At 38.9% G+C, this 24,124-nt stretch overlaps 1 protein-coding gene across 1 annotated transcript in view; it reads left to right on the top strand.

Moving 5' to 3' along the window:
• Positions 1-293: 293 nt before the first annotated feature.
• LY75 (lymphocyte antigen 75) overlaps positions 294-24,124 on the top strand; it is a 44,434-nt gene continuing 20,603 nt past the window's right edge. Inside the window, exons 1-19 of the mRNA XM_071561815.1 lie at positions 294-449; positions 2,606-2,980; positions 3,881-4,054; positions 4,313-4,477; positions 5,059-5,169; positions 6,791-6,931; positions 8,508-8,696; positions 9,344-9,501; positions 10,359-10,469; positions 11,722-11,810; positions 12,141-12,313; positions 12,491-12,687; positions 13,940-14,082; positions 19,276-19,357; positions 19,937-20,008; positions 21,740-21,863; positions 22,725-22,760; positions 23,028-23,203; positions 23,679-23,743. Of these exons, the coding sequence (XP_071417916.1) occupies positions 365-449; positions 2,606-2,980; positions 3,881-4,054; positions 4,313-4,477; positions 5,059-5,169; positions 6,791-6,931; positions 8,508-8,696; positions 9,344-9,501; positions 10,359-10,469; positions 11,722-11,810; positions 12,141-12,313; positions 12,491-12,687; positions 13,940-14,082; positions 19,276-19,357; positions 19,937-20,008; positions 21,740-21,863; positions 22,725-22,760; positions 23,028-23,203; positions 23,679-23,743 (2,666 nt within the window). The 5' untranslated portion in view covers positions 294-364. The remainder of the gene's footprint in view (positions 450-2,605; positions 2,981-3,880; positions 4,055-4,312; positions 4,478-5,058; positions 5,170-6,790; positions 6,932-8,507; positions 8,697-9,343; positions 9,502-10,358; positions 10,470-11,721; positions 11,811-12,140; positions 12,314-12,490; positions 12,688-13,939; positions 14,083-19,275; positions 19,358-19,936; positions 20,009-21,739; positions 21,864-22,724; positions 22,761-23,027; positions 23,204-23,678; positions 23,744-24,124) is intronic.

The raw sequence follows: 24,124 nt of genomic DNA, 5'->3' as shown, positions 1-24,124 counted from the left end.
TTCTCTTTTCTTTTTCTTTTTCTTTTTTCTCTTTCTCTTTTCTTTTTCCTTTTTATCTTTTCTTTTCTTTTTCTTTTTTCTCTTTCTCTTTTCTTTCTCTTTTCCTTTTTCTTTTTTCCCCTTCGCCGCATTTTCCCTTCATCCTTACTCCCACGTTTTCCCTTGCCGCAGCCCCGCTCCGTTCGGGACAGCCGGGGCCGGCTCGGCCTCGCCCCAACCTCGGGGCCGCTTCTCTCCTGGCAACAAGTGACGCGCTGAGGGGCGGCCAATGGGCAGCGCTCGCCGTGCCGGAGCGGGCGTGGGGCCGGGCAGAGCGGGCCGGTAGCGCGGCCGCTCCGCGCAGCCTGAGAGCCGCGGGTGGAGGATGGCGCGGGCGGCGGAGCGCTGCCTGCTCGCCGGCGGCCTCGCCTGGCTTCTGCTGTGCTGCGCGGCCCACCGGGACTCCGCAGGTAAGCCGGGCGCCCGCCGTGCCAGGGTGCGCTGCGGGGCGCGGGGCACCTTCCCCGCCCCGGCGGGCGGCTGAGCGGGTGAGGCGGAGCGGGGACGGGCCTTCCGTCCCGGCGGCCCCGCCGGGCGCTGCGCTGGGTGGTAAAGTCCAACTGCGTGGAAACAACCTGGGAAACTTGGAAGGAAGAGTGAAAAAGGCAGGGGAAAGCACAGCGTTTCTCTCCCGGACCGTGCGCTTGTCCCGGGGCGTCGCGAAAGCCACGGCTGCCCCGCCGCCTGGGCTGCCACGTTCCCGGAGGTGCCCGCGGGGCCGGGGCCGCCCCGGGGCCTTTGGCCGCACACGGCGCGGGGAGCCAGAGGCACAGCCCGAAGCCGGGCAGGTCCCCGGCACGGCGTGCGGCCGTCGCGGATGTCCGCAGGGAGAGGGGAAGGAGACTGCCTCTGTCCGACAGAAAGGAGGTGGAAAAGTTTCACGTTTAGCAAATTCTTGCAAGCCGAAGCCACTAGCTTGGGGAGAGCTGCTGGGAAGCAAGTTGAGCTCTTCACTTAGTTGTTCCTCACGTATTTTTTATATCCTATGACACTAACAGGCTTGGGTTTGTAGCTGGAGACGCCAGGTAAGACCTCATCGCCTGAATGTTGAACTGGACTAGTTGAGTCTTAATAAATTGCTGGAGATTTGGTGAGACACCACCAGCAGTTTTTCCGGGGAAATTTTAAAAACTGATTTTCTACTTGACGTCAGTATGAGGGTTGTGGGGGTAAAAGTGAAAGCAAATGTAACATGTTTACAGCCTCTTCTCACAAGAAATCAAAAAGAGGAAATAGGTTAGGAGGGGACAATATAAAGCAAAAAGCAGATACAGTGCTGAAAAAGCACAGGTTGTTAAAATTTCATAGTTAATAGGATGACAGAGACAGTTGGTTGAAATGTGCTGTTTAGAATAAGTTGCTGCAGTAGGTGGCTGTCTTAGAGATTCTTTACAGTGTGACCAGCTCAGTACTATTTAGATACTATTTGGCATTTACACAGGGGAAAATAATATTGTATATACTGGGAAGTAGTGGTAAAATTCACTGCATAACATCACTGAATATTTTCCTTGCTGTTCAGCCAAATCCATTATTAAGTCATAGTAGAAAAACGCAGTAGGAATGTAATTGACAGTGCAAAATAATAAATACAAAATGCTACTCAGCAGAATCTGTATTTAAGCAGCAGAGAAGTAGCTTTGTGGCTCTGGGACAGCCAAGGTCCATTTCAGCCTAATTAGTGAAAGTTTTATACTGTGGAGAAATTTTTATTGTGGCAGAGTAATAGCATTAGGTAATTTTTTTCATGGTTAGCTTAAACCTACTGCCACTTGGCAGAAGCATTCTTATACCAGCAGATGTGTTAGTTTGTAAGAGTTAAGTGATCCATGTATTTTAAAAATTATATACTGTACTTATTTTGCTTTTAATGACAAACTGCATCACAAACGAAAATGAAACTCATACAACTGAAATTGAAACTAGGGTGCGTATATAATTTTTTTAATTATACTCTCAATCTTTTGTGTGCCATCTTTGGTGGGATACCCTTTCTAATACTCTCTCCCCAAAACAGTGCCAGTTATTTCAGTAATACTGCAGCTGCACCTAGAAACTGGTTTGCATGTAAACCTGTCGTGCTGTGTATTGTATGTGATACATAGTTTAAAAAAAGTGCTTACTAAGTGAAGATTATTATTAATTATATTTTATGGTGTCTGCTGTGTATAACTGCACTTGTAGATAGGCATGAAGACAAAATTCTTTACCCAGTATGCTTGCAAAATAATCAGGGATCGATCCAATCAGTATATGTTAAATATAAAGAAGAATTCTCATCAATAGAGTTGGACTTAGAAGTCTGATTTTGTCTCTCCTCCTTTTATAAAGACTGAAAGAGCTCTTTTTTCCTAGACGTGAAGGGTACTCACTACAGAGCAGGAAAAAGTACTGAATGTGGATTATACGAAAGAGGTAGTTTAGCGTACGAACAGCGGTAGCTGTACTTTCCTGGTAGCATCTCTCAGAATTGTGATTACCCTTTTAAAAATTGGCTTCCTGTGAAAATGATGCTGAATCATAGCCATGTGTGGATTTTTTTGTTGTTGTTGTTGTTGTTACACAGGCAATGATGCTTTTATCATTCGTCATGACAAACAGAACAAATGCATACAAGTTAAAAACTCATTGATAGTGATAGATGACTGCATAGGGACAAGAGAAGCTTTATGGAAATGGGTATCCCAGAATCGCCTCTTTCACTTGGAGTCCAAGCAGTGCCTGGGACTTGATATATTCACGAAATCAGTGTCTCGCCTGAAAATGGTTGATTGTAACTCAGAATTAATGCTGTGGTGGCGATGTGCTGATGCTTCCATCATTGGCGCCTCTCAGTACAAAGTGACTATCAAGAATACCTATGTGACTGCAAGCATAAATGCAACAGACCAGTGGAGAAGCAACGATTCCTCCAGTGATATATGTCAGTACCCTTACCGTGGTAAGTAAGTTTGTACAAAGCTTTCAAGGTTCTTTATTTGTTAAGGGCTTTTTGAATATGTCTGTGCTGATCAGTTGTTGAAATTAATCACATGAAAAGACTGATCAAATATGAAACTTCAATGGTTTTTAGTAAAAAATAACAATACACAACTGCAGAAGTTGTGTTATCGGGTGTCTTCCTTAGCAGTTTTAAATCCCTCCCCCCATATTTGAGTGCAAACCTATTTAATTATGAAATACCATACATCTTCTACCAGAACTGACACTGTGCTCTTGACCGTGATAGAAATTTTGCTGTTAGCAGGGTTTGAGGATATTTTCTTTACTGATAGGCTGTGCAGTCCAATTCAGAGCATGCTGCCAGTTCACAGCCCGCTGGACTGTCAGGAGCCAACCATTCACTTCGATATGATAGTCTGTCCACTTGCCATGGAAGCCAGTCTTGTCTAAAATCTCATGATTGCTGGAAGAAGTGGTGAAAACATGTTTTACCATATTTAAAAGCAGATTTTGCTTTGTATTTTGATTGTTCAAAGTGGCCAGTCTGAAGAGCCCAGTGGGCTCCTGTTTGAAATGTTTTCCCCCTCCTGTATGTGTTGATTCCTAGAGCCTTGTTCTGTAGGACTCTGTGCAAACCACCTGGATTTCAATATGACAGTGAATTTATCCCTAACTTACCAGGATGGAGGAAACAAGTTTCTGCTGTTTCTCAGAAGAAAAACTACAGAAAAATATTTTCCTGTAATTTGTTTCAGTTCTAGCATTGTTATATATTGTCTGTAACAAGAAGATACAAGTGTGATTTTCATGGTTTTAAGTTAATTGTGTCTGCAGAAACATTGCTTTGTTGCCCTTTCCATCCCTGCGCAACTTGTATTGCTTCTCTTTTTTTCTACAGAGGTTTATACCAAAGACGGCAACTCATATGGAAAACCCTGTGAGTTCCCGTTTCTGTATAATAAGATGTGGCATCATGACTGCGTTCAGGACGACACACATATGGGTGGGAAATGGTGTGCCACATCTGAAGATTATACTCGTGATGGAAAATGGGGAATCTGCTTACAACCAGGCATGTTGGGTTTCTGAATAGACATCCTAAAAACATTCTGTCATTTCACGTCTGTTTAGCTCCAACTTGGAGTAGCATGTGGCTGTTAAACTGGAAAAAGCTTTCCTATTGTAGCATTGACGTACTCTACTGTATTTTTTGCTGACTGATACAAAAATCAGTAGACCTTCAGTATTATATTCAAAAGCTTTTCTTTTGGAATGTTCATTATGCTTCCAGATACTTGTAGTTACAGGCACCTTTGCTTCCTTTAAACAGAGGATGGATGTCATGATATCTGGGAACAGGATCCAGGGTCTGAAAATTGCTATCAGTTTAATACACAGTCTGCTCTTTCTTGGAAGGAAGCTTATATTTCATGTCAAAGGCAAGGAGGAGATTTGCTTAGCATCCATAATGCATCTGAATTAAGTTACATACAAGGTAAGTGTAATTACTCACATACGAATATTGGGACATCTTGATAAATTAGCATAAATTGGAGGCAGCATTTTAGTTTCTGTCTTAAAATTCTGGGTTAAAACTTGATTGTACTTAAAATGTTTTGGTTTTCAATTATGTAGCAAAACTAAAGTGCTGATCTCACTTTAGAGTGTTTTTTAAATTTATCTGTATGATTTCATTGTAGTGATTACATGTTCATATTTATAATGAGAAATGCCCTCAAAATGTCAAATACAGGCCAGAGTGACAGTTGGTGTTCTAGCAGCCTGTTACTCACTTATTGTGAAATTGTCCCCACTGATGTTCATTTTTGGCTTGGAGGAATTATCCATGTGCCTTTGGGACTGTAAAACCAAAGGGCAAACATCTGAAGACACTGGGAGGGAAGGCTTGTGTGAATTAATTCCTCCTCAGTTCGGGAAAGTTTGTGTCCCCAACTATAGTAGCAATCTTTCTTTCCTTAAATGCATACCATTTCAGATCACATCTTTAATTTAAAGGAGAGCAATAAAAGATGAGCAATTTATACTAATTGTTTTCTTTTTAAAAAAAATCTTTAGCCAAGGATGACATTGCTGAGATCTTCTGGATTGGCTTAAATCAACTGGACGTTTCTGGAGGCTGGCAGTGGTCAGATCACAAACCTTTAAATTTTGTCAACTGGCATCCAGGTACTGATGTTTGTGGTGGTATTAACAATATTCACAACAATAACTAGCATTTTACTGGTTTTTTTTCCCTTCTCATTCAATTTTTGGAAGAATTTCTTCCTCCTAGCCAGTGAATCTTTCTGTTCTCATTCTATATTTATGGCTGATTAGATTAATAGATATCTAAAAAGTTAAAAAATAGTACCTTTTAAGTCCATTTTAGTGAAGGATTCACAGCGTTTCTAGCTGCTGAATTTCTCTTCCCCCTGACTGAATGGCATTGACTTTCCTCAAATATTATGATTGATTGTGTATGCACAAGGACTGACATTACTTAGAAGCTTAACTTGTGTTTTTAAACTTCAAGGTTACTTAAATTTGTTTCAAGGTGAAGATGAAAGAAGTATAATACCTTTGAAAAACCTTTTTTAATTACTCCAAAGATCCTAGTAAGAGTGGTGAGACTGGGTTTTTTTGAATTTTCAGAACGGATTTGTAATATTCTGACAAATATGTCGCAGATATATATATGAGACTCCCAGAGACATAATCATTGGGATTGCTGAAGCTAATACTGTTCTGTCATTCAAGCTGAATTTGAGCTTTTTTAAAGTGGAATTCTCTTTTTTCCTTTACTTTCTAGAATAGTGCTGCAATAGGAATTCTTTGAAAAGTTGTTAAGTGGTTTCTGTTGCTTCTTTGAAAGCTTTACTAAGTACTTTCTGTGAGATTTTCCAAATGTGGTCTGTCTTTTGGAAAGGGTAAGAACTTTGCTGCTTGTACTGCTGACTGCACCTTGTTCTGGAACTGTGAATCACTGTAGGACTGTAATGCAGAGGTAGAGGCCAGACTATCCTGAGCTACAGTGGCATAACTTAGTCTGCAGTCATAGCAGACGTACTTATGTCTACCCCTCTTGTGAAAATACTTTATTGGTACCTTACAGAATTTTGATAGCTGCAAGGTGTGCCTATTAATTCTTGTCCTTTCACTATACACCTCTGAAAGGAGCCTGGCCCTGTCTCTGCTGTAGTCTCCCATGAGCAGCTAAGATCCACCCTGAGCCTTTTTTATGTGAGCCCGAACGAACTCAGTACAGGGGGAGCTGAGGTACTCTATGTAAGTCACAGCCAAAAAGTTGTGTTTGGAAAGGGGCTCCGAGGGAAGCTGGGGACTGCAAAAATGATAGTTCTTCTATGTGATATTTCTAATTTGGGGCCTTGCCTAAGATTTTTGTTAAGGTAAAGGGTTGTGGTTAGGATTGAGAGAAAGTGCAGAGCTGTGTTTGGAGTGAGGGTGGAAAGGAACTGCCAGAGGAAACTGAGGGCTACAGAAACGGTTCTCCCCTGAGATATTTCTGGTCTGGGAAAGTGCTCAGCCAAAGGCTTGTTGTATTGTAAATAGAACATTCCTCCTGGTTCTATGAGTAAACAGTGGAAAAGAAATCCAGATTCCTTGATTCTGAAACTTTCTTAGAAAAAACTCTCACCAGGACCTATGGTAGGACAAGTGGTTTCATTCAGTGCAAGTTATGTTAAGGTGCTGTGCAATGCAAAGTGTGTTATTCTTGTATTGAAAAGCAGTCACTGCCTTACTGTTTGATAACTTGTGCTGTTCTGGTTTTATTTGCTCCTCTCTATAGATATGCAGAGTTTGTCCCCACTGGATGGGACTAGCTGTGCAGTGATGAATGCTGGCTCAGGTCAGTGGCAGAGTTACCATTGTGGGGCCCAACTTCCATATACATGCAAGAAGTCACTCAGTGAAGTTTCAAGCCTCCCAGGTAGGACAGTTTGCATTTTTGAGTTTTGTATGTTAGTGTCAATGTTCACTTGTGGAGTCTTTTTTTCCCTCCCCAAGCCTTCTTAGGCATCTCTGCCAAAACATTTTCACAACAGCTTTGGGTTTTTTAGCAGAGCAGAAGCAAACTCTTTCTTCAGTGTCAAGATGATGCATCACAAACAGTTTTCATTTTTTACAGCTTTCTCATTCACACATAAAGCGTTTTGCAGCACAGTCCTGCCCTTTTCATCACATTTTGCTCTGTGGCTTTTGCCTACTTTCTTGTGTTACGGGAAGTCTGGAACTGGCAGTTGCACCTTGAGCTTTTCCATCTTTTCTTTAAGCCTGGTTCTCTCACTCTTGTTGTGTATTAACATTGAATGGGACTTACCTGGGTCTTGGATCATACTCCATTGAATTCAAATAGAATTAGTTAAATAAGTGCTGTCCTTTGAAATCAGGCCCAGCACTGGAAATCAGAGTGCAAGAGTTGGTAGCTTGCCCAGTATGTAATCTTTACTGGACCTGTAACAGCTCTTATGAGATAATTACTCCCTTCTCTCTACCTACACACACACATGCAGTCCTTCAGTATTTACAGTGTCCAGCTGTGACACAGAACTGCTTCCCTGCTTTTGGCCATTTGCCTTTGCTTAGATGTCCAACCCTTCCCATATCCATGACCTGTTCTTCCATGTGCACTTTGGCCTTACCAAGTTTCCAGGGCTCATGCTTGCAGGGATCTTCTGCAAAGACTTTTCCTGGAAGGTATTTATCCTTGGATAATGGGGAGGAGTAGGAGATAAGAGGGAAAAAGAAGCAGTGTTATGGAGGTGGAAAGCATCTTAGAGTGTCTCTAAGGCATGTTCTCTCCAGCTCCCCCTGGAGAGGTGTGTGCCTTTGAGGAAAAAGTAGTAATCAATTTAAATTTAAACTGTTTCAAAGTTTGAAATGATCCCTAGAAAACTAGTTGCCAGTTTACAATTCTTGTCTGTTATCTGGCTCCTCAGTGGTGTATGTGGAATTGTTACCAGTGTTTACGTAGTGTATTATAAATTAAGAAACAAAATTCCTGTGATTGGAGTAGTTTGTAGTGGATTTTGAACTAGAAAGGCTATTAAATACATACCTTTTCACCACACATTAAAACCAGTTTGAATTCTTGAATATCTTGAGAAGAAAAAAGTACTTAAAAGTAAGCATTTGTTAAGTTGTGTGCTTCTCTCCTGCAATGAATTAACTTGATTTGTCGTTAGTTGCTTTTGATATCTTGCTTACAATTAATTCTGAACCTTTTGTTTACACTAATGTAATGAATTTCTTCTTTTTACTTTCACATTCACTAACTTATTTCTTCTGCCTATTTCATGGCCCCAAAATATTAAGAGTTCTCATAGTCCTGCTCTTTGACTTCACTAAACTGTGACCCTTTCTTAAAAAATTTCCCTGAAGAGTTGCGAACATGATCTGATTGCTGCATTCTGGCTGTTTTCAAGGTGCTGCTGGGTTTGAAGCCAACACCTTCCACTAGCCGATGTAAATCAAAAGCCTCTAATTCCACTTCTCTTCATTATTAGAGTTTCAGAGACACTTCGATACTCGCTGTGATTTGGGCTGGCTTCCCCAGGATGGCTTTTGCTACATGCTGATGAATAACCCGGCACCTTGGAATACAGCAGATGAGTTGTGCAAAGCAAATAAAAGTAACCTCATCAGCATACACTCCTTGGCAGATGTTGAACTGATTGTTACAAAGCTTCATAATGGTGAGTTGGGATAGTTATAAGGGTCAAACACCAAGTACTGTATACCATAAATGATAAACTGCTTTCTGTGTTCTGGGATATGATTTTCATAACCTCTTGTTTTTAAATGTAGGTGTTAGTGCTGAACTTGTACTCAGGCTAGTGCTGTATGTTGCTGTTCAGATCCAGGCTGTCTGTTTTAGCTCTTGTTTTGGTTTGATCTATTTATTTATTTATTTACTGGGCTAGCCTACTTTTAGTTTCTCAATACTTAGTGTTTAATTTTCTCATTCAAAGAGAATAGTAGATAGTTTGGTCAATATTTTGGCTGCTGGGACACTGAATTAATAAATATTATCTGTAGTCTCTGCCTGTACTCATAAAATTAATTTTTTTTGAGCTTTATTTTGCTTTGTCTTCATTGTCTCTGTTTGTTTTGGGGTATTTTTTCCCTTTTTGTTACTTTCTCTGTGAAACTCACAGTCACACATATAAGTTAAGAAACAAGGTAATAAGAATACATTATGCTTGTCTCAGATATCCCTTTTCACTGTAAGAAAAAACAAACATGCAGTATAGTGATAAAAAAATAATTTTGCTGATACCACATTCCTGTTAGTTTTAATATTATTTTGAAACTACAGTGTCATCCTAATTTTAAATTATAGATGCCGAAGAAGAAGTGTGGATGGGTCTCAGGAATGAAGATGTGCCAACCTTGTTCAAATGGTCAGATCAATCGACTGTAGTTTTTACATACTGGGATCAGAATGAACCAAGAGTTCCTTTTAACAGCACTCCTAACTGCGTGGCATATTCAGGCAAGGTAGGAACACAGTGTTGGTGTTTTTTGGTTTTTTTTCCATCGTAGTAGAGGCAATATTGATGTGTGTGAAAGTCAAGGAGGGGGATAAAGCCAATAACTGATCTTATTCTGGAATAACGTTTAAAATACAGATAATCATTTTTCTACGAGCAAATTTCTTATTTAACCAAAACTTGATAGCTCTGTACTGGAAAGAATGGAAGAAATGTCTTGCAGCTCTGAGACTGCCACTACTCTTGGCCAGACAGTTGTCTTTGTCACTCTGCATTTTGGGTTACCGTTTTCTTGCATGTATCTATCAGAAAGCCAGGAAGAAGGTGGGGCAAACTAATGAAAGGAAAAGCTGAGTTCAGTCATCTCTAGAACCAATTCAGGCCACCCAGTCTGAGGATGGGTAGTGAGATACCTTTGTAAGAGGAGAGGACAGACACTGAGGCTATACAGTACAGAAGAAGAAAGGAGTGAGTGAGGAAAGGAGGTCACTAGGAGAGTGGGAAGAAGCAGGCTGCATCCCATCTCGCAGATTCTGTAGAAAAGTGGGACAAGTGTCTGCCAGTGCAGCTCACGTGCTCAGCTCTTCTGAGCTGCTTCTGCAGCAAGCTGAGCACCCTTCCTGAACCACCATCCTGGCCTTTTCTTCCCCTTTTGAATGTGATCCAGAATATTCCCATCTCCACATGTGTAAGCTTTCTCTCACCTTTCCAAACATGCACCTATGCATACAACTCAGGGCATCTCACCCTATTTGTGGTAGAGGCATCTTGGCCTTCCCCCTTATGGAAACTCAGGGAAAACAAACAAACATGGAAATGGGAAGATGTTAGAATTTAAAATATTTTTTCCTTTCATTTTTACAGTTAGGACAGTGGAGAGTGAAATCCTGTGGAGAAAAATTGAAATATGTTTGCAGGAAAAAAGGAGAGATTTTGAATGAAACAAAATCAGATGAAAAGTGTTCATTGGAAGAGGTAATAAGAAAAACCTGTATTTCTTTTACAGTCACTTGTTTCAGAAAGCTGCCTAAAATCAGTTACTTCCTCTACTTCCATTTCTTTCCTGTCCATTCAGTAAAATCTGTGAAACATTTTAGCTGGAAAAGGACTTTTGCATGGCATGAGCCAAATTTCAGATTCTCCTAAGCAGCCTCTGGATGTACTATTATCGGTCTGTATATTGCTGAAAGTGTTAAGAGCCTGGACCCAGGAGATTACTGTGTTTTATTTACTTGTTTAAAAAAAGTTGCTTTTATTAGAAATGTTATTGATAACACCATATGTTCTATGATTTTTGCTTTAAATACGTTTTAAAATTTAAGATAAGCACAACATAAAAATATCTAGAGATTGTTAACTAAGTTCTGTTACACATCACTTCGCTCTCCTTTTTGTTCTCTGACTTGAAGGTGGGACAGGTTTGATTGGTTTGGGGTTTTGCTTGGTTTTTTTACAGTATAATATGTTGCAGCATAAATAAGGCTTAAAAAGAGTCCTCTGTCTTTTGAACAAGCTTAGGATGGTATTGTTAGCTACTTCAGACTTACTTAGTTCAGTCTTGTGTGGCATATTACTTGCAACAGGAAAAATGTTTACCCTTTATCTTTCTTCCTGCACAACCTCGGAGTATTTTTCATCAGGGTCTTTCAGAGACCTCTGGCATGTAGAGTTACAGTTTTCTGTGCTGTTCAGACACCAATGGCATTAGTGGGCTAGAAAAGATTTAATACATTAATATTCTTTGAAATTGCCATGTAAATATGGGGAGAAATATGTGAATAATAGAGAAATTTTGGAAGTTCACACATTTTCAGTATAAAGTATTTTTCTCAGTAAAGAAACACTGGCAATGCCTTCTCAGTATTCCTCTGTTAATAGCCTGGTGTTGGTGGAATAGCATAAAAACTCTTATTGTTTTGAATAGGACTAGGCTGTTGCCCTTGCGTTTCTCTCTGTAAATGCCCATAGTGGTCAGAAGACTCTGCACAGGCAAGCTGAAACAGTGGTGTGTTTTATTCCTGTGACTGCATTATTTTTTAGAACTGTGAATCTAAGAGTTGATGGTACTGGACCATGTATGTGACACGCTGCAACACACTGACTTTCTTTCTTATATATGCTGTGCCCGCTTGTGGGCACCAGCAATGGTGGCAATGATTATTTTCTCCTGTAGGTAATGCCTAAATTAGGTTGTTTTGTACAAATGTGGTTTTTGTTCTCTAACCAGGGATGGGAGAGACATGGAAACTATTGTTACAGGATTGATAAAATGGAAGTTTCATTTGGAACTCAGTGCAATCTTACAGTGATGAACAGGTAAAGCAGATTTTTAATTTATGGGCAGGTGTAGCAATACAGTCGTGGAAAAAAAAATCAGGGATTAAAACCTCTATATGCTAACCAATGGTTTATAAAGAAAGGTAGAGAAAAATTGCCTTTGCCAAGAACTAGTGAAAACTACTTTCCGTGATGTGACAGTGGTCAACCTACCTACCTGGAAGCATGAAAATTCCCAGCCTGCAGGCCCCATGTTGAATACAGGACTGCCTGAACTGACTCATGTAGTAATATGCCTAGTTTTAAAATTGTCTCAATATTTTCAGATATCTTTCAAATACTGACTCAGATAAATATGTGAATTTTCAGATTTGAACAAGAATTTATAAACAGTCTGATTAGAAAGCACACTAAAGCTGAAGAAAAGTACTTCTGGACCGGTTTGCAGGATATTAGCCAATCAGGAATATATTCCTGGGGTACAGTGGATGGGGAAAAAAATGAAGCTGTGACATACACTAACTGGAATTCCTTGCAACCAGGTAAACTTGAAAATTAAAAAATACATAAAAATGCTATTGTTTTATATAGAGCAAGCATTGAAATACCATGCTACAGAACTCCAGGCATGAAATAAAATAATAATTCACAAGTACATAAGGACTTTTTTGAAAATCAGCCAATGGTTTTAAATATGTTTTTGGTGGCTTTAATCTTAGAGTTTTCAGGTGGATGTGTGGCCATGTCCAGTGGAAGTTCTCTTGGAAAGTGGGAAACTAAGGACTGTAAAACCACTAAAGCATTTTCTGTCTGCAAAAAATATATCGGGCAGCCCAAGGAGCCAGAAGTGCTCCCAAAGCCAACTGATCCCTGTCCCCCTGGGTGGCACAATGGTTCCGGCCTTGCCTGCTACAAGGTAAAAAGTTATTCCTGTTTGATGTTAATTGCTTCTTATTGCCTTGGAGCAAGTGTGTGATCAGCCCTTTTGTGGTGCAAAGCTGCTCTGAATGGTATTTTAAAGGTGTTTTACACCAGAGCGGGAATTTATGTTGCCTGTGCTGCCATCTCAGCAGTCTGTTGCTGTCAGAGGGTGCTGTGCCTGTGTCATAGCCTGCTGCCGACTTGCATGCTGAGACAGCACAATGGTGAAGGAAAGCGCTTTGCATCACCTTCCCTTTTTTTGGTTTACTTTCTATACTCTAAGTGTAGATAGGAGAGGTGGGATTTTCTCTGGTTTGAATACGGATATAAAAAATGTGCAACTTCAGTTCTTCTGAAGTGAGTAGTGGAAGTAAGCAGTTGTGCTGTTAGCTGAAACAGCTTAAACAAATTCATATTTAGAAATGGAGGGGTTTCCCCTCCTATTAACAATTAAATCAAGTCAAAACTGAGGCTGTTCCTTGGGTTGTTTATTCATTATTTCTGGACTCAATGTCTGCAACGAACTGTCTCTTGTAAACAGCTCAGATAGCAAAGAGGGGAAACTGAGATTGAATAACAAGGGTGTGGGCAAGGATGCTGAAAGGATGGGTCTAGCTGATGTGCAGCATAGCTGTCCCATAGCTGATGGACATGACAGCTGGCCCTGGCAGATTCTCCAAAACTGTTGTTGTACAAATGCAGCATGTCTGTACACAGAGATCTAGCTGATGGGAATTGGCTTGGACTGAAGCCAAGGGATCAAGTGGACCTGTCAGCTGAGGTCTATGAGCTAAACCTGCAAATCTTAACGCATACAGGTAGTAAAGCGCATGCCAAAGAACTTCCTTCACCTGCAGCACCCAAACGAGCCCAGTTTCTGTGGCTATTAGACTTTGCAGATCATCATAAATTTGAAAAAACAGCATCCCTTAAAACTTACACTTTGACTTAGTTTTTGGAATAAGTTGGGTAATGTTTTCTAAAATCTTTCTGATAAAGAGAAACAGAGAAAGTCTGTCATATGGAATATGTTGAGTTTGAAGCAAATTTTGTCAGCTAAACTTCAGAGTCTGGCTGTTGTCAAACAAACTGAAAAAAAATACAATAATGGTTAAAAAGTGAAGCTCTCTCCCTGTGGAAATACCAGTTATTAAATCTCAGGTGATCATATTTGAGTAGTACCAGAAGTGTTTTAAAAATGGTGTTGGTTGTATCACTTTCTGCTCTGACATTTGGCTGTTGTGAAGTTCTTCCACAGTGAAAGAGTGCTGCGAACCAGGACCTGGGAAGAGGCAGAAAGGTTCTGTGAAGCACTTGGAGGCCATCTGCCTAGTTTTAGTCACTCAGAAGAAGTCAAGGCACTGCATTCCATCCTGAGAAAAATAATCAGGTAATAAACTAGCCATGCTCTAAAATTCTGATTTCGATTGCTTTCTGCAGCAGATCACAAATGCTGCTGCAGACCTGAACGGCAAGTATGAGATACTGCGCGGCATCTGTGTTTCCCATAGTGAAAACAGTTAGATGTGGCATTTGAACTGCCTTGCTGGAAAATGTCAAGGGAATACAGCTTGGGCAAATATTTCACATTGCTAGAGGCAGCACAGGAAAAGAGGAATTTATGTAATGGAGGATACTCAAAACAAATTGTGTGGTTGTAATAAGTATTTCCTTCTTTATGTTGAATTTTGGCACAGCAAGAGGGGTAGTTGTACCAATTCTATACTGATACATTCTTTAGAGATATTATTTCAGTTTTGCAGAGGCATCTCATTTTTATTCATGAAATATTTTATTCATGCTTCTGACTAAATTGGGTGCTATCTTTTGAAAATGTGATTAATGTAGTGTCCAGCAATCTGGTTGGCACAGATCCCATTTGACATAACTTGCAATAACACTGTATAGGCCTTAGATGGGTATGCTGAGTCTTCTGGTATCAACAGATTAAATGCTACATAATTTATGAGTTTAAACATTTATTTTTAATCAAATGAACTGTCACTGCAAAGCTTTATTAGGCATTGGTGTCTCAGATCCTTGTGTAATATGTTTTTTTGATTGACAGCCTGTTTTTTCAGAACTTTTGCCAGCTTCAATTCAAATGCTACCAGTTATGTGATAGAAATTTTTTCATCAACAAACTATATCAGGATTATCTCAGAAGCTGCCAGCACACAACACTGTGATTAAATTTTGAAACCTGATGACTGAAGAGATGCCTTCTTGGAAAGACAGTGAACTTTTTTTAGAAGTGAACAAGTAATGAAACTACTCTGTGTTTATGTTAAGAAGAGACAAAAACAAACTTGTATGCTCTATATATAGATAGTTTTGCTTGCTTAAAAGCCACTTGTAATTCCTTTGCTAAACTAGCTAAAGTTCCTGAAATAAAAATGAATGCACAAATTATTTGTAGCTTATGTATAGATATTAGACACTTTTGCAATTACAAATTTTGTTTTAGTGTTCCTAATCTACTATGAAACGTGAGTAGAGAAGTAACATTTTATTATTCTACAAGTACTTGGAACTGCTTTTGAGCTTGCAGACCATCTGAGGTATTACAGTTAAGGACCATTTTTTTGTTAGGAGTTTAAAGATAGAGACTTCTGTCTATCCAAGAAGTCAGCTGACACACAATGCTCCTGCACTTCCCATACTTCAGAAAACTTGAACTTAGTCTGAAAGAAGGAAAGTCCCACTACTTTAGTATTATTCTACTGGAACTTAAAATAAGGGGCAATATATTGAGCCCAGTATAAATCAACTTTGCAGTCAGTGTTGCAGTGACTGCACATGTTAAATAAAACCAAACCCACAGTATTTTCCTCTGAGCTAACCTCTTTTTCAGCACTTAAGAACATTCTGAACTGGAATGCTACGTATTTGATATTGCCTAAAATATTTTAAACTATGTTTGTTTGTTTAGATAATAGTTGAAGATACTTATGCTTTTAAGTTACTGAGAGGTGGTGATTACATAAAATATTTCGGAAGTCAAGTGTCAAGGGTAGCTTGTCTGAAACTTAAGCTCATTTGAGAATGGAAAAAGGAAACCAAGTGAATTATTTCACCAAGAACAAAGAACTTAGCTAACTGGGAGAAATCCTCCTAAGGTAATGTTAGATGTGATTAGCTGTGGAGTGGTCTGGCATGCAGTTTGTTCATGTTCCCTACATTTAGTCACTGCAAACTCTGACCTTAAGTATTCATTCAGTGCATTCATTTCATCTTGGGGAAAGAGCCACACCTCTACTCTTTTGGTTTCAGGACTTTTTGCCTTGCACAGTTCTCTGATGACTCATGGAGAATTACTTGTTTTTTAAATGTTAGCAGGAGTCAGTTTGATTCACCAGGAAAAGGGCAGCTTGCCTAGTCCATTCTGTTCTTTACTCGGATTCCACCTTAGAGGCAAATAAGAACTAAAATTGCTCCAGCCAAGTCAGGCTATTGCTATTGGAAAGGAAAATAAACTTTGCTTGCCAACCTTTTCCTCTCTGGAAGAAATAGGAGATAACCTCTTTTCACTTCAAGGGACGTGATACAGCCAGAGCAGATCTGGTTCAGTTACTTCCATTCTTTTAGGACTGTGTTTGTGTTCTGCAGCTTATAGCTGGCAGCAACGCTGGACTCAGGGAGAGTAATAGCTTGAATTGGTTAGAAACAACATTTCAGTGAGGACACCATACTGAAAAGAAATCAGTTCCCTTTTGTACAAACAGCTCTGATGCTGTAATTGTTCTGAATCTAGAAGGCCTCATGAACACTTGAGTTTGAAAGAAAGAACTGATCTTAACACGCTGGCTAAAACAGCAATAAAGCTGAGACGCAAGTTGTAGTAATTGCATTAATTCAGCTTCTCTTTTCTCCCAGTCAAGAGTAGCTAATTAACAGGATGTGAGGGGGAAGAACAGGGGGTTAGGTGGGATTCATGCATAGTTTTAGGCCAGCGCTGCCCAAGATTAAATGGTGTCTTAAATTGCACCATTAACGAGTTGGCCCAGATGTACACATTACCTCTTGTCAAGAACTAGGTTGACCTAGAAGCCCCAATAACTTCACTTAGGCTCTTAATCTTGTGTTGGAGCTGACATAAAGGACAGAAAAATTAGTTTTTCAATTTGAGCAGTTAGAATATGACTAGAAAAATTACTGGTTTGTAGTCTCTTTGCATCAATCTAAACTGTATTTATCCACTCCTTTAGAACATTGACTTTTATGAAATTTTAGTTTTGTATGAGAGAAAAGCCACCAATATTCTGCAGGGATTGCTGGAGATTTAGGGTCTTTCATTGTTAATCAGCGTGGAGTCCTTTGTAAAACACAAGTTGCACCTATTTTGTAGGCTAAAACTCAGGATTATCTAGGTTTTAGAGACAGCTTCAGGAGTGTAGCTCTAAGTATACTCTGTCACTGATAAATCCATTTTGATACGAAACCATAGAATGGATTTTAAATGCTTTGCAGTGAGAAGACAGATACTCGAAGCACAAGGAAATTCCTTGCTGCAAGCTTAGTTACAATAGAAATTATCAATTCATATTTTTTGTAAATAGTTGGTGGAATTCTTTCCTGTGGTGATATGATAGTATAATTTCAGAGTGCTATCAGAAGGCTTTACTGTAGCTTAAAAGTACTGTCAAGCATGGTGTAGCAGTTGCTGAATTACTTGTGGTTGTGTCTGTACGGCTCCAGAAGAAGCAAAATGTGTACATTAATGTGTAAGAGCCTAGTCAGCTGAAAACATTGTTCTGTTTGCAGGCCACTACTTTTGAAGTGGAAGAGTAGCTAATTCTTGACCTGACACACTTTTTTTAAAAAATCTGTTTATTACTTAAAAGCCAAATACAGGTTGACAGACTTCAAAAAATTGCTCTAGATCCTCAGGTAATTACTGCAAATCCTTCTGAAACGACTGTCTCAAATGGTCAAGGGAATTCTACCAAATAAAATATTATTGCCCTTTTAGGATTTCATGTACTTTGGCCACATACTCTGGGCTAAACTTTTTCTTGGTGCTGCACCATCAGTATTTTCAGGCTGTTGACCATCTCTGTGGTGATGTGTGTGGAAAGCTAGTGACAGAGCTGTATCGAAGACTTTATTTACTGCCTCGTGATCTCATAACATTGCTTGTGTGGGTAAGCCTGGGTTCAGTCCATCCTGTCTTGTAGTAAAGTCATCTTATAAACTTTCCAAGTTCTGACTTTAAAATTACTTTTTTAAGTTTGTCAGCACTACTTTTCTGGGAGACTTTTCCAAACTCTGACCTCTGCTGGTCAGACATTTCTTTCCATTTTTGAGCCTAAACTTATTCCTGGGTTGTGGTTCATTCAGATGTAATGTCCTTTTTGCTCAAATAGCAAAATAGTTTGGTCTCTTAAAATATTATAAAGAATTATTATATCCTTTTCCTGTCTTTCTTTGCAAAGGCTAGACAAGAAAATCCTTAATTCTTGTTAATAGCCTAAACTGTTAATTTCCTCAAATGTCCTGTGTTCCTTCTTTGTGTTTGGTACAGCATGAATACAACATGATACAGTTTTACAAAAGCCCTATACTGTGATATCAATACTTTACTATTGCTGTCAGACCACCTTGGTGAGAGTGCCTTTTCCACTGCTCTTTTGCAGTGGGGTTTCATGTAGCACGTGCTTTGATAGAAAACTCATAGTCTTTCTACCCTCTGCTGCTTCCATGTGAGACCATCATTCAGAGAAGTGTCTGTTGCCTTTCTTGGGCAGGGGAGTGGATTGGAGTGAATTATCATAAACTTCAGTAACTGGCACAAAATTAATACTTTGAGAAGCTGGAGTACAAAACTAACCTTGCAGTTTGACTGGTACATTCAACTTCGTTATAGCATCTTCAGATTCATAAGCAATAGCAAAGGGTACGGTAAAAGTTCTCACTGCAGACTTGAGAGTATATACATTGTAAACCAAATTTATCAGGCAACTTATTATCTTGAAGCATAGCTGAAATTTTGGATTAAATCATCCCCTGCTTATCAAGAAGTAAAATTCAGAAAAAAATACAGCTCTGACTGGACTGTGATTTCTATTGCCATTCATTTATGCCGCCATTGAAGTCAATGGTGTTAGACGCTTATTTATGTCTATACCTCGTTTATTAAGGTGCATAATTGAAATAGGTGGCCATGTTTGATGTTTATATCACTGACAGATGTTTTTTGAGTAGAAGCTTTTTTGTAGTTTGAGGAAAAGTGTATTTGACCTGATAGTGAAGAGAGAGATAGACAAGAGAAAGAGAACCAAGCCATATAAACACTTTTTGTGTGATTCAGGAAGAAAAGTGTAGAAAAGAGACCTTTATATCAAGTGACAACTGAAGAATTGGTGATTTAGCCAACAAGGGATTTATCTGATTAGTTAGTTTTCTTCTGTCCAGGAAAAGTCTTAGCCCTTATGCCTGTTTTCTCTTTAAACTGCTACAATTGCAGTAGTAAGGCTTTGTTTTTGCTGGTCGATTGTAAGTAATGCATGGCATAGGTTGGTCTTTTTATTAAATGAGCTGAACCATATGCTTGATGTAAGATTTTTATCTTGTTTATTTACAGCAATGACAGATGGGTATGGATTGGAATGAATAAGAGGAGTCCAGATTCTTTGGGAACCTGGCAATGGAGTGATAATAAACCTGTAAGTTAACTTTTAACCAGGAAACATGATGTTCTGATTTGTTTCAACACTGAATTGAAAGTAAATTGAAAAATATTTTAATTAAAATATGGCAGATCCTTCAGTAGATTAGTAATTCAGAAGAAGGTTGTGCACTTAAGAGCTGTCATCCAGGCAGATTTCCAATTAAAACCATGTTTTTAGTAAGGTTAACCTGATTTCTGTCTCCATTAGATTAAAATACTTAATGTAGTAGTAGTTAACAGAAATATAGTAGTAAATGTCTAAGAGCTGGTGGAGGCAACAAAGTGTCTTCTTGCCTCAACGGAGTAGAGGGTTTATCAGTGCGTTTCCTTGGTACGTCAGACTTCTCCAAAAATATCTTACTCACTCTAATAGTTTTATTTGCCTGAAATTGTGAGTTCTTCTGCCCACACAATAACATATAAGGAAACTCAAAATGGATTGAGTAACTGCTGTACAACACCTATTTTAATAGTAATAAACATAATGGAATGCCAGGTTTGAATAGTTTTCTCTTGGGATTACCGCAGCAAACCGTAAATTCATTATTCTTTCATCCTGTCCATCACCTTGTAGGTAACTAGTGTTGTTATGCCCCTTGAGTACTTGGAAGATGAATATGGTACAAGAGACTGTGCTGCATTAAAGGTTAGTTTCAAGGTTTTTAATAACAACATGCATGTTTTTACTCTGAAGTACCTGGAAAAAATATTTTCTCCAGGTGTATATTGAATTTAGGTTGAAATGTTTCCTTAACATAGTGAAAAAGCTGCTAATGTTCCCTTTAGCAATCTACACCTATTACCAATTATCCTTATTCAAATAGCTTTTTATGAACCAAGCACTAAGGAACCAACCCTAATTATAATCTTTCATAAGATTTCTTCTGAAACTTTTTAACTACAAAATATTTTAGTGACAATGCTGTTCACTATTGAATAATGCCATACTATGTATCTTTCGTATATTACACATAACTCTTAAGACTGTATTATGGCATCTAAAACAGAAAAGCAGAGCCTTGCCACTAACTTTTAAAAACTAAATTAGTTTTTCTGAACTGCAAATTAAGAAAAAGTCTGAAACCTGAAGTAAGGGAATGCAGTAGCCAGGATAGAGCATGTGTTCCTGTTTATTTTGTGTACTTCCTTGTTTACTTTTGAAATAGACTGTAAGTGCTTTGTTGGTTTTTAATTTCATATGTCAAACCTCTGCTTAATTTCTAATTATTTTCTTCGTTATTCAATTTAGTCTTGATGGCAGTCCCGTGGTGTAATGGAGAGCACTCTGGACTCTTGAGTCCCAAGGTCCTGAGTTCAGTAGGGACCCGTCCCCTGGCAGTTAAATGCCTCCCTGCCATCTGATCCCATCAGATCTCGGATGCTCAGCAGGGTCAGTTAGTACCAGGTGCTGTAGACAGTCCTGAGGACTTCCCTGTCACTGTCCAAGCTCTTGGCCGTGGCAGATGGACCTTAGGAGTTAAATGGTGGGGCCCGTGCTGCGCACACTGTGCCTCACTTAAAAAAATCCACTGTGCAGGCTCGAAGGGCACACCCACGTGGGGAGAGCCCTTCCCAAGTCTTCCTTCGTGATGGCATGAGATTTAAAATGGCCTTTAAATTTTCTGCAGCATCACCTGACTTTTTACAAGATCGTTCCAATACCATCCCTTTAACATAGTTTGAACCATATCTGCTTTTAGGACTTTCTGAGGGAAAGGATAGTGTTGTATCCCTTTGCTTCTGTTCACAGCCATTTCCCTCATTCTCTTCTGCTGTGTTCATTATCCCAGACTTGAGAAGCTGGTTCAGCATTGAGCTCCTAAAACTTTTAGACAAAGGAGAACAGTTTGAAGGGGATGTTGTGAATGTAGTAACTTCCCTCCCCTACCTGCTAGTTACAGACATGTTGTTTCACTTAAATGATGATAAATTATCCATACTGGAGAGGTCAGCAAGAGTGAAGTCAGTTCTTTTAAGCTTGATTGTAAGAAATAATGTTAAGTAAGAAAGATTATTTCTGTGTCAGTTCAGATAGTTTCTTCTTTTCACCAAAAGTGAAAATCATTTCAGGGGAGCAAGTTGCAACAAATAATTTAAGAACAAGCATTGATGAGATCCTGTGCACTACAGAAACCCTAAGAAACAATATTGCTAGAAACGACTTTTGTGTGTAGACTGACCTTAAGCCTTTACCTAATTGCTTCACAACCTTGACTAACATGGAGACATTGCAGTTATCTGCTCTTTTTTGCAAAATAAACTGTGGGACTAACAACACCATAAAATACACTGGCTTTGCCAAAGTACTTTTTTAATACAGTTAATTTTACATTTAAGAGACCTGTGCTGTGCTAACTCTGTTTCTACTTTTATACAGACCTCCCAGTTTTCACGGAGGTCATTTTGGAGATTTTATTTCCATGAAGGCAGAGACCTGGAATTTTACTTCAGGCCTTTTGATTGTGAAGCTAAACTTGAATGGGTCTGCCAGATAACAAAAGGTAAACTGTAGTTACATCCATGTTTTCCTATAAAGAGTTTTTTACAACTGAGTTGTCAGTGCTACCCAATAATAGAGACTTTGCAAACAGTATTTTATTGTTTCCTCTCTGAACTACTAAGAGGACAGTATATGGAATGTCTCACATACGTCACATACAAACAGATGTACAATTAGAATATTTGAAGATATATCAGAAAATATCCATGAGGAGGACTCAGTATCACTGCTCTCATATTCTTCCTAGTCCCATGAAGTGAGAAGTGGTTTCCTGGGAGGTGATGTAAGCCACAGATTTGCAGCATTTTTGGTTTTTACTTAATCTTTCTTAGTGATATTTTTAACTGTATCACGACAAATATTTGAGTGTACAGTTTTCTTCAACCTTAGTTGAAATAGACTTCTTGTGGTAAAACTGGTATACTAGCTCCTCATTGTAGTAAAACAGAGGAGTGGGAATACAAAAGAATGGCACGACATATCTACACAGATCCAGGATATTTCATGCAGTGTGAAAAGTAATCCAGTAGACTTTTGCATTTTGGTTGTTCATTAAAAGGTGTTGCAGGGGATGAAACTTTCTTGTTGTGGTGAGATACTGGTAGATACACTACTTAGATGCATGCATTCTGCTTGAGAGGTAAAAATAATACAGATGTTTAAGACAGACGTATGCAGTACTCCTATTAGTTTTACATCAGCTCATTTTAAACTATTAAACCTGTGTATGTTCTCCTATTGTTTTTTTTTATCATGAATACTGAGAAGTATGAGTACTAACTGTCACTTCCATTATTGGTGGCCACAGTCTTGGTAGAAGGTGTGAACTCTTAAGTGAATATTCCTTTTTTCCTCTGGACAGGTAGCACTCCAAAGACACCTGAGTGGTATATACCAGGTAAATTGATTTCTTGTGTATTCTTCCACTATGTGTATATGGTTGTTTATACTCAATATCTTATATTAGTTTTGTTACATTGCTACTGCAATATCTGTTTGATAACAGAAAGGGTTATGATGGGTAGAATTTGATTCTGAGAGAGTTAGGAATGCAGAGTGTTTACTCTTCCCAGTGTCAAACTGAGATTTCTTACTACATTCAGAAGAAGAAAGAATTAGTTTTCCAGAACTGATTTCTTATGCATGTGGTATTTCTTCTGCATAGATGAAATTGGAATTCATGGAGCCCCACTTGTTGTTGATGGAGCAGAACTGTGGTTTGTACCAGATAAAAATCTCAGCTACCAGGAAGCTATGTTTTACTGTCAAAAAAATGATAGTGATTTAGCCTCTGTGGAGTCTTACCCAAAACTTAGGACAATACTGTCTCAGATAGAAAAGGTAAGGGGGTATAATGTGTTCTGGCAGTTACTTTATGCTGTTGGTGAAATTTTCTTACAAGGTTTTTTGATATAAAAAAATATTAATTGTTAATTTCTTTCTTTTTCCTGTTGGCCTTAGTAGTTTTCAATTATACTGAAAAGGAAAAGATGAGTTAAAAGAGAATTATTTTAATGGCAGTCTTGTAAATGCCTTGCAAATACTTCATTACCAATTGTGCCAGTCCTTAATTTTATGCGTGGGACAACACATCATTTTGCATTCGATGAGAGGATTTAATTATAAATTCATGATGGTCTGATAGGCTTTACTGAAAGGAGTTTGTGGTATTCATAGCATGAAAGTACTACTTTTAAGGAATCTTAGAAAAGCAATACCTCTGTGACTAATTTTGTCTTTGCTTTATCTTTGGTAGAGTCTGGGGCTCTTTCTCTGTGCATTATAAAGTACTGGGTTTTGTTCTTTATTTCCACAGTTATCAAACAGCGAGCAGAAGTGGTGGCTGAAGTTCATTGATTATGGCTACAGCTATCATTCACCGTATGTAGAATAATTATGAGATGCTTTACTGTAAGCTTTTTTTCATGTGCTTCTTAGGAATACAGTTAACTGGAATAGTTGATTCAGAGTAATTTAATAATAGCTGAACTAATAATCCCTTTCTTTTGGGTCTATCAAAGCCTCTAGATTTCAGGCTTTTGGGCTTAGTTTTGTCATGGGAACCTTTAAAATCTGTGGTCCTAGTAGCTAATGTATTCCCTTGATCTTTAAAATGCTTTTATTGGATTTCTGAGCCAAGTTCTGTGTTCTGTTAATACTTGAAGAACTGACAAAAACAAAAAAGCCCTGTCTTTTGACTCTGACGACATGTGAGGAATACCTGAGGACAGGGAATAGGAAATTGATTTAAAACATAACTCT

Source organism: Pithys albifrons, chromosome 8, assembly GCF_047495875.1.
Source record: "Pithys albifrons albifrons isolate INPA30051 chromosome 8, PitAlb_v1, whole genome shotgun sequence".
NCBI lineage: Eukaryota > Metazoa > Chordata > Aves > Passeriformes > Thamnophilidae > Pithys > Pithys albifrons.
This window is presented reverse-complemented; position numbering and strand designations above follow the sequence as displayed.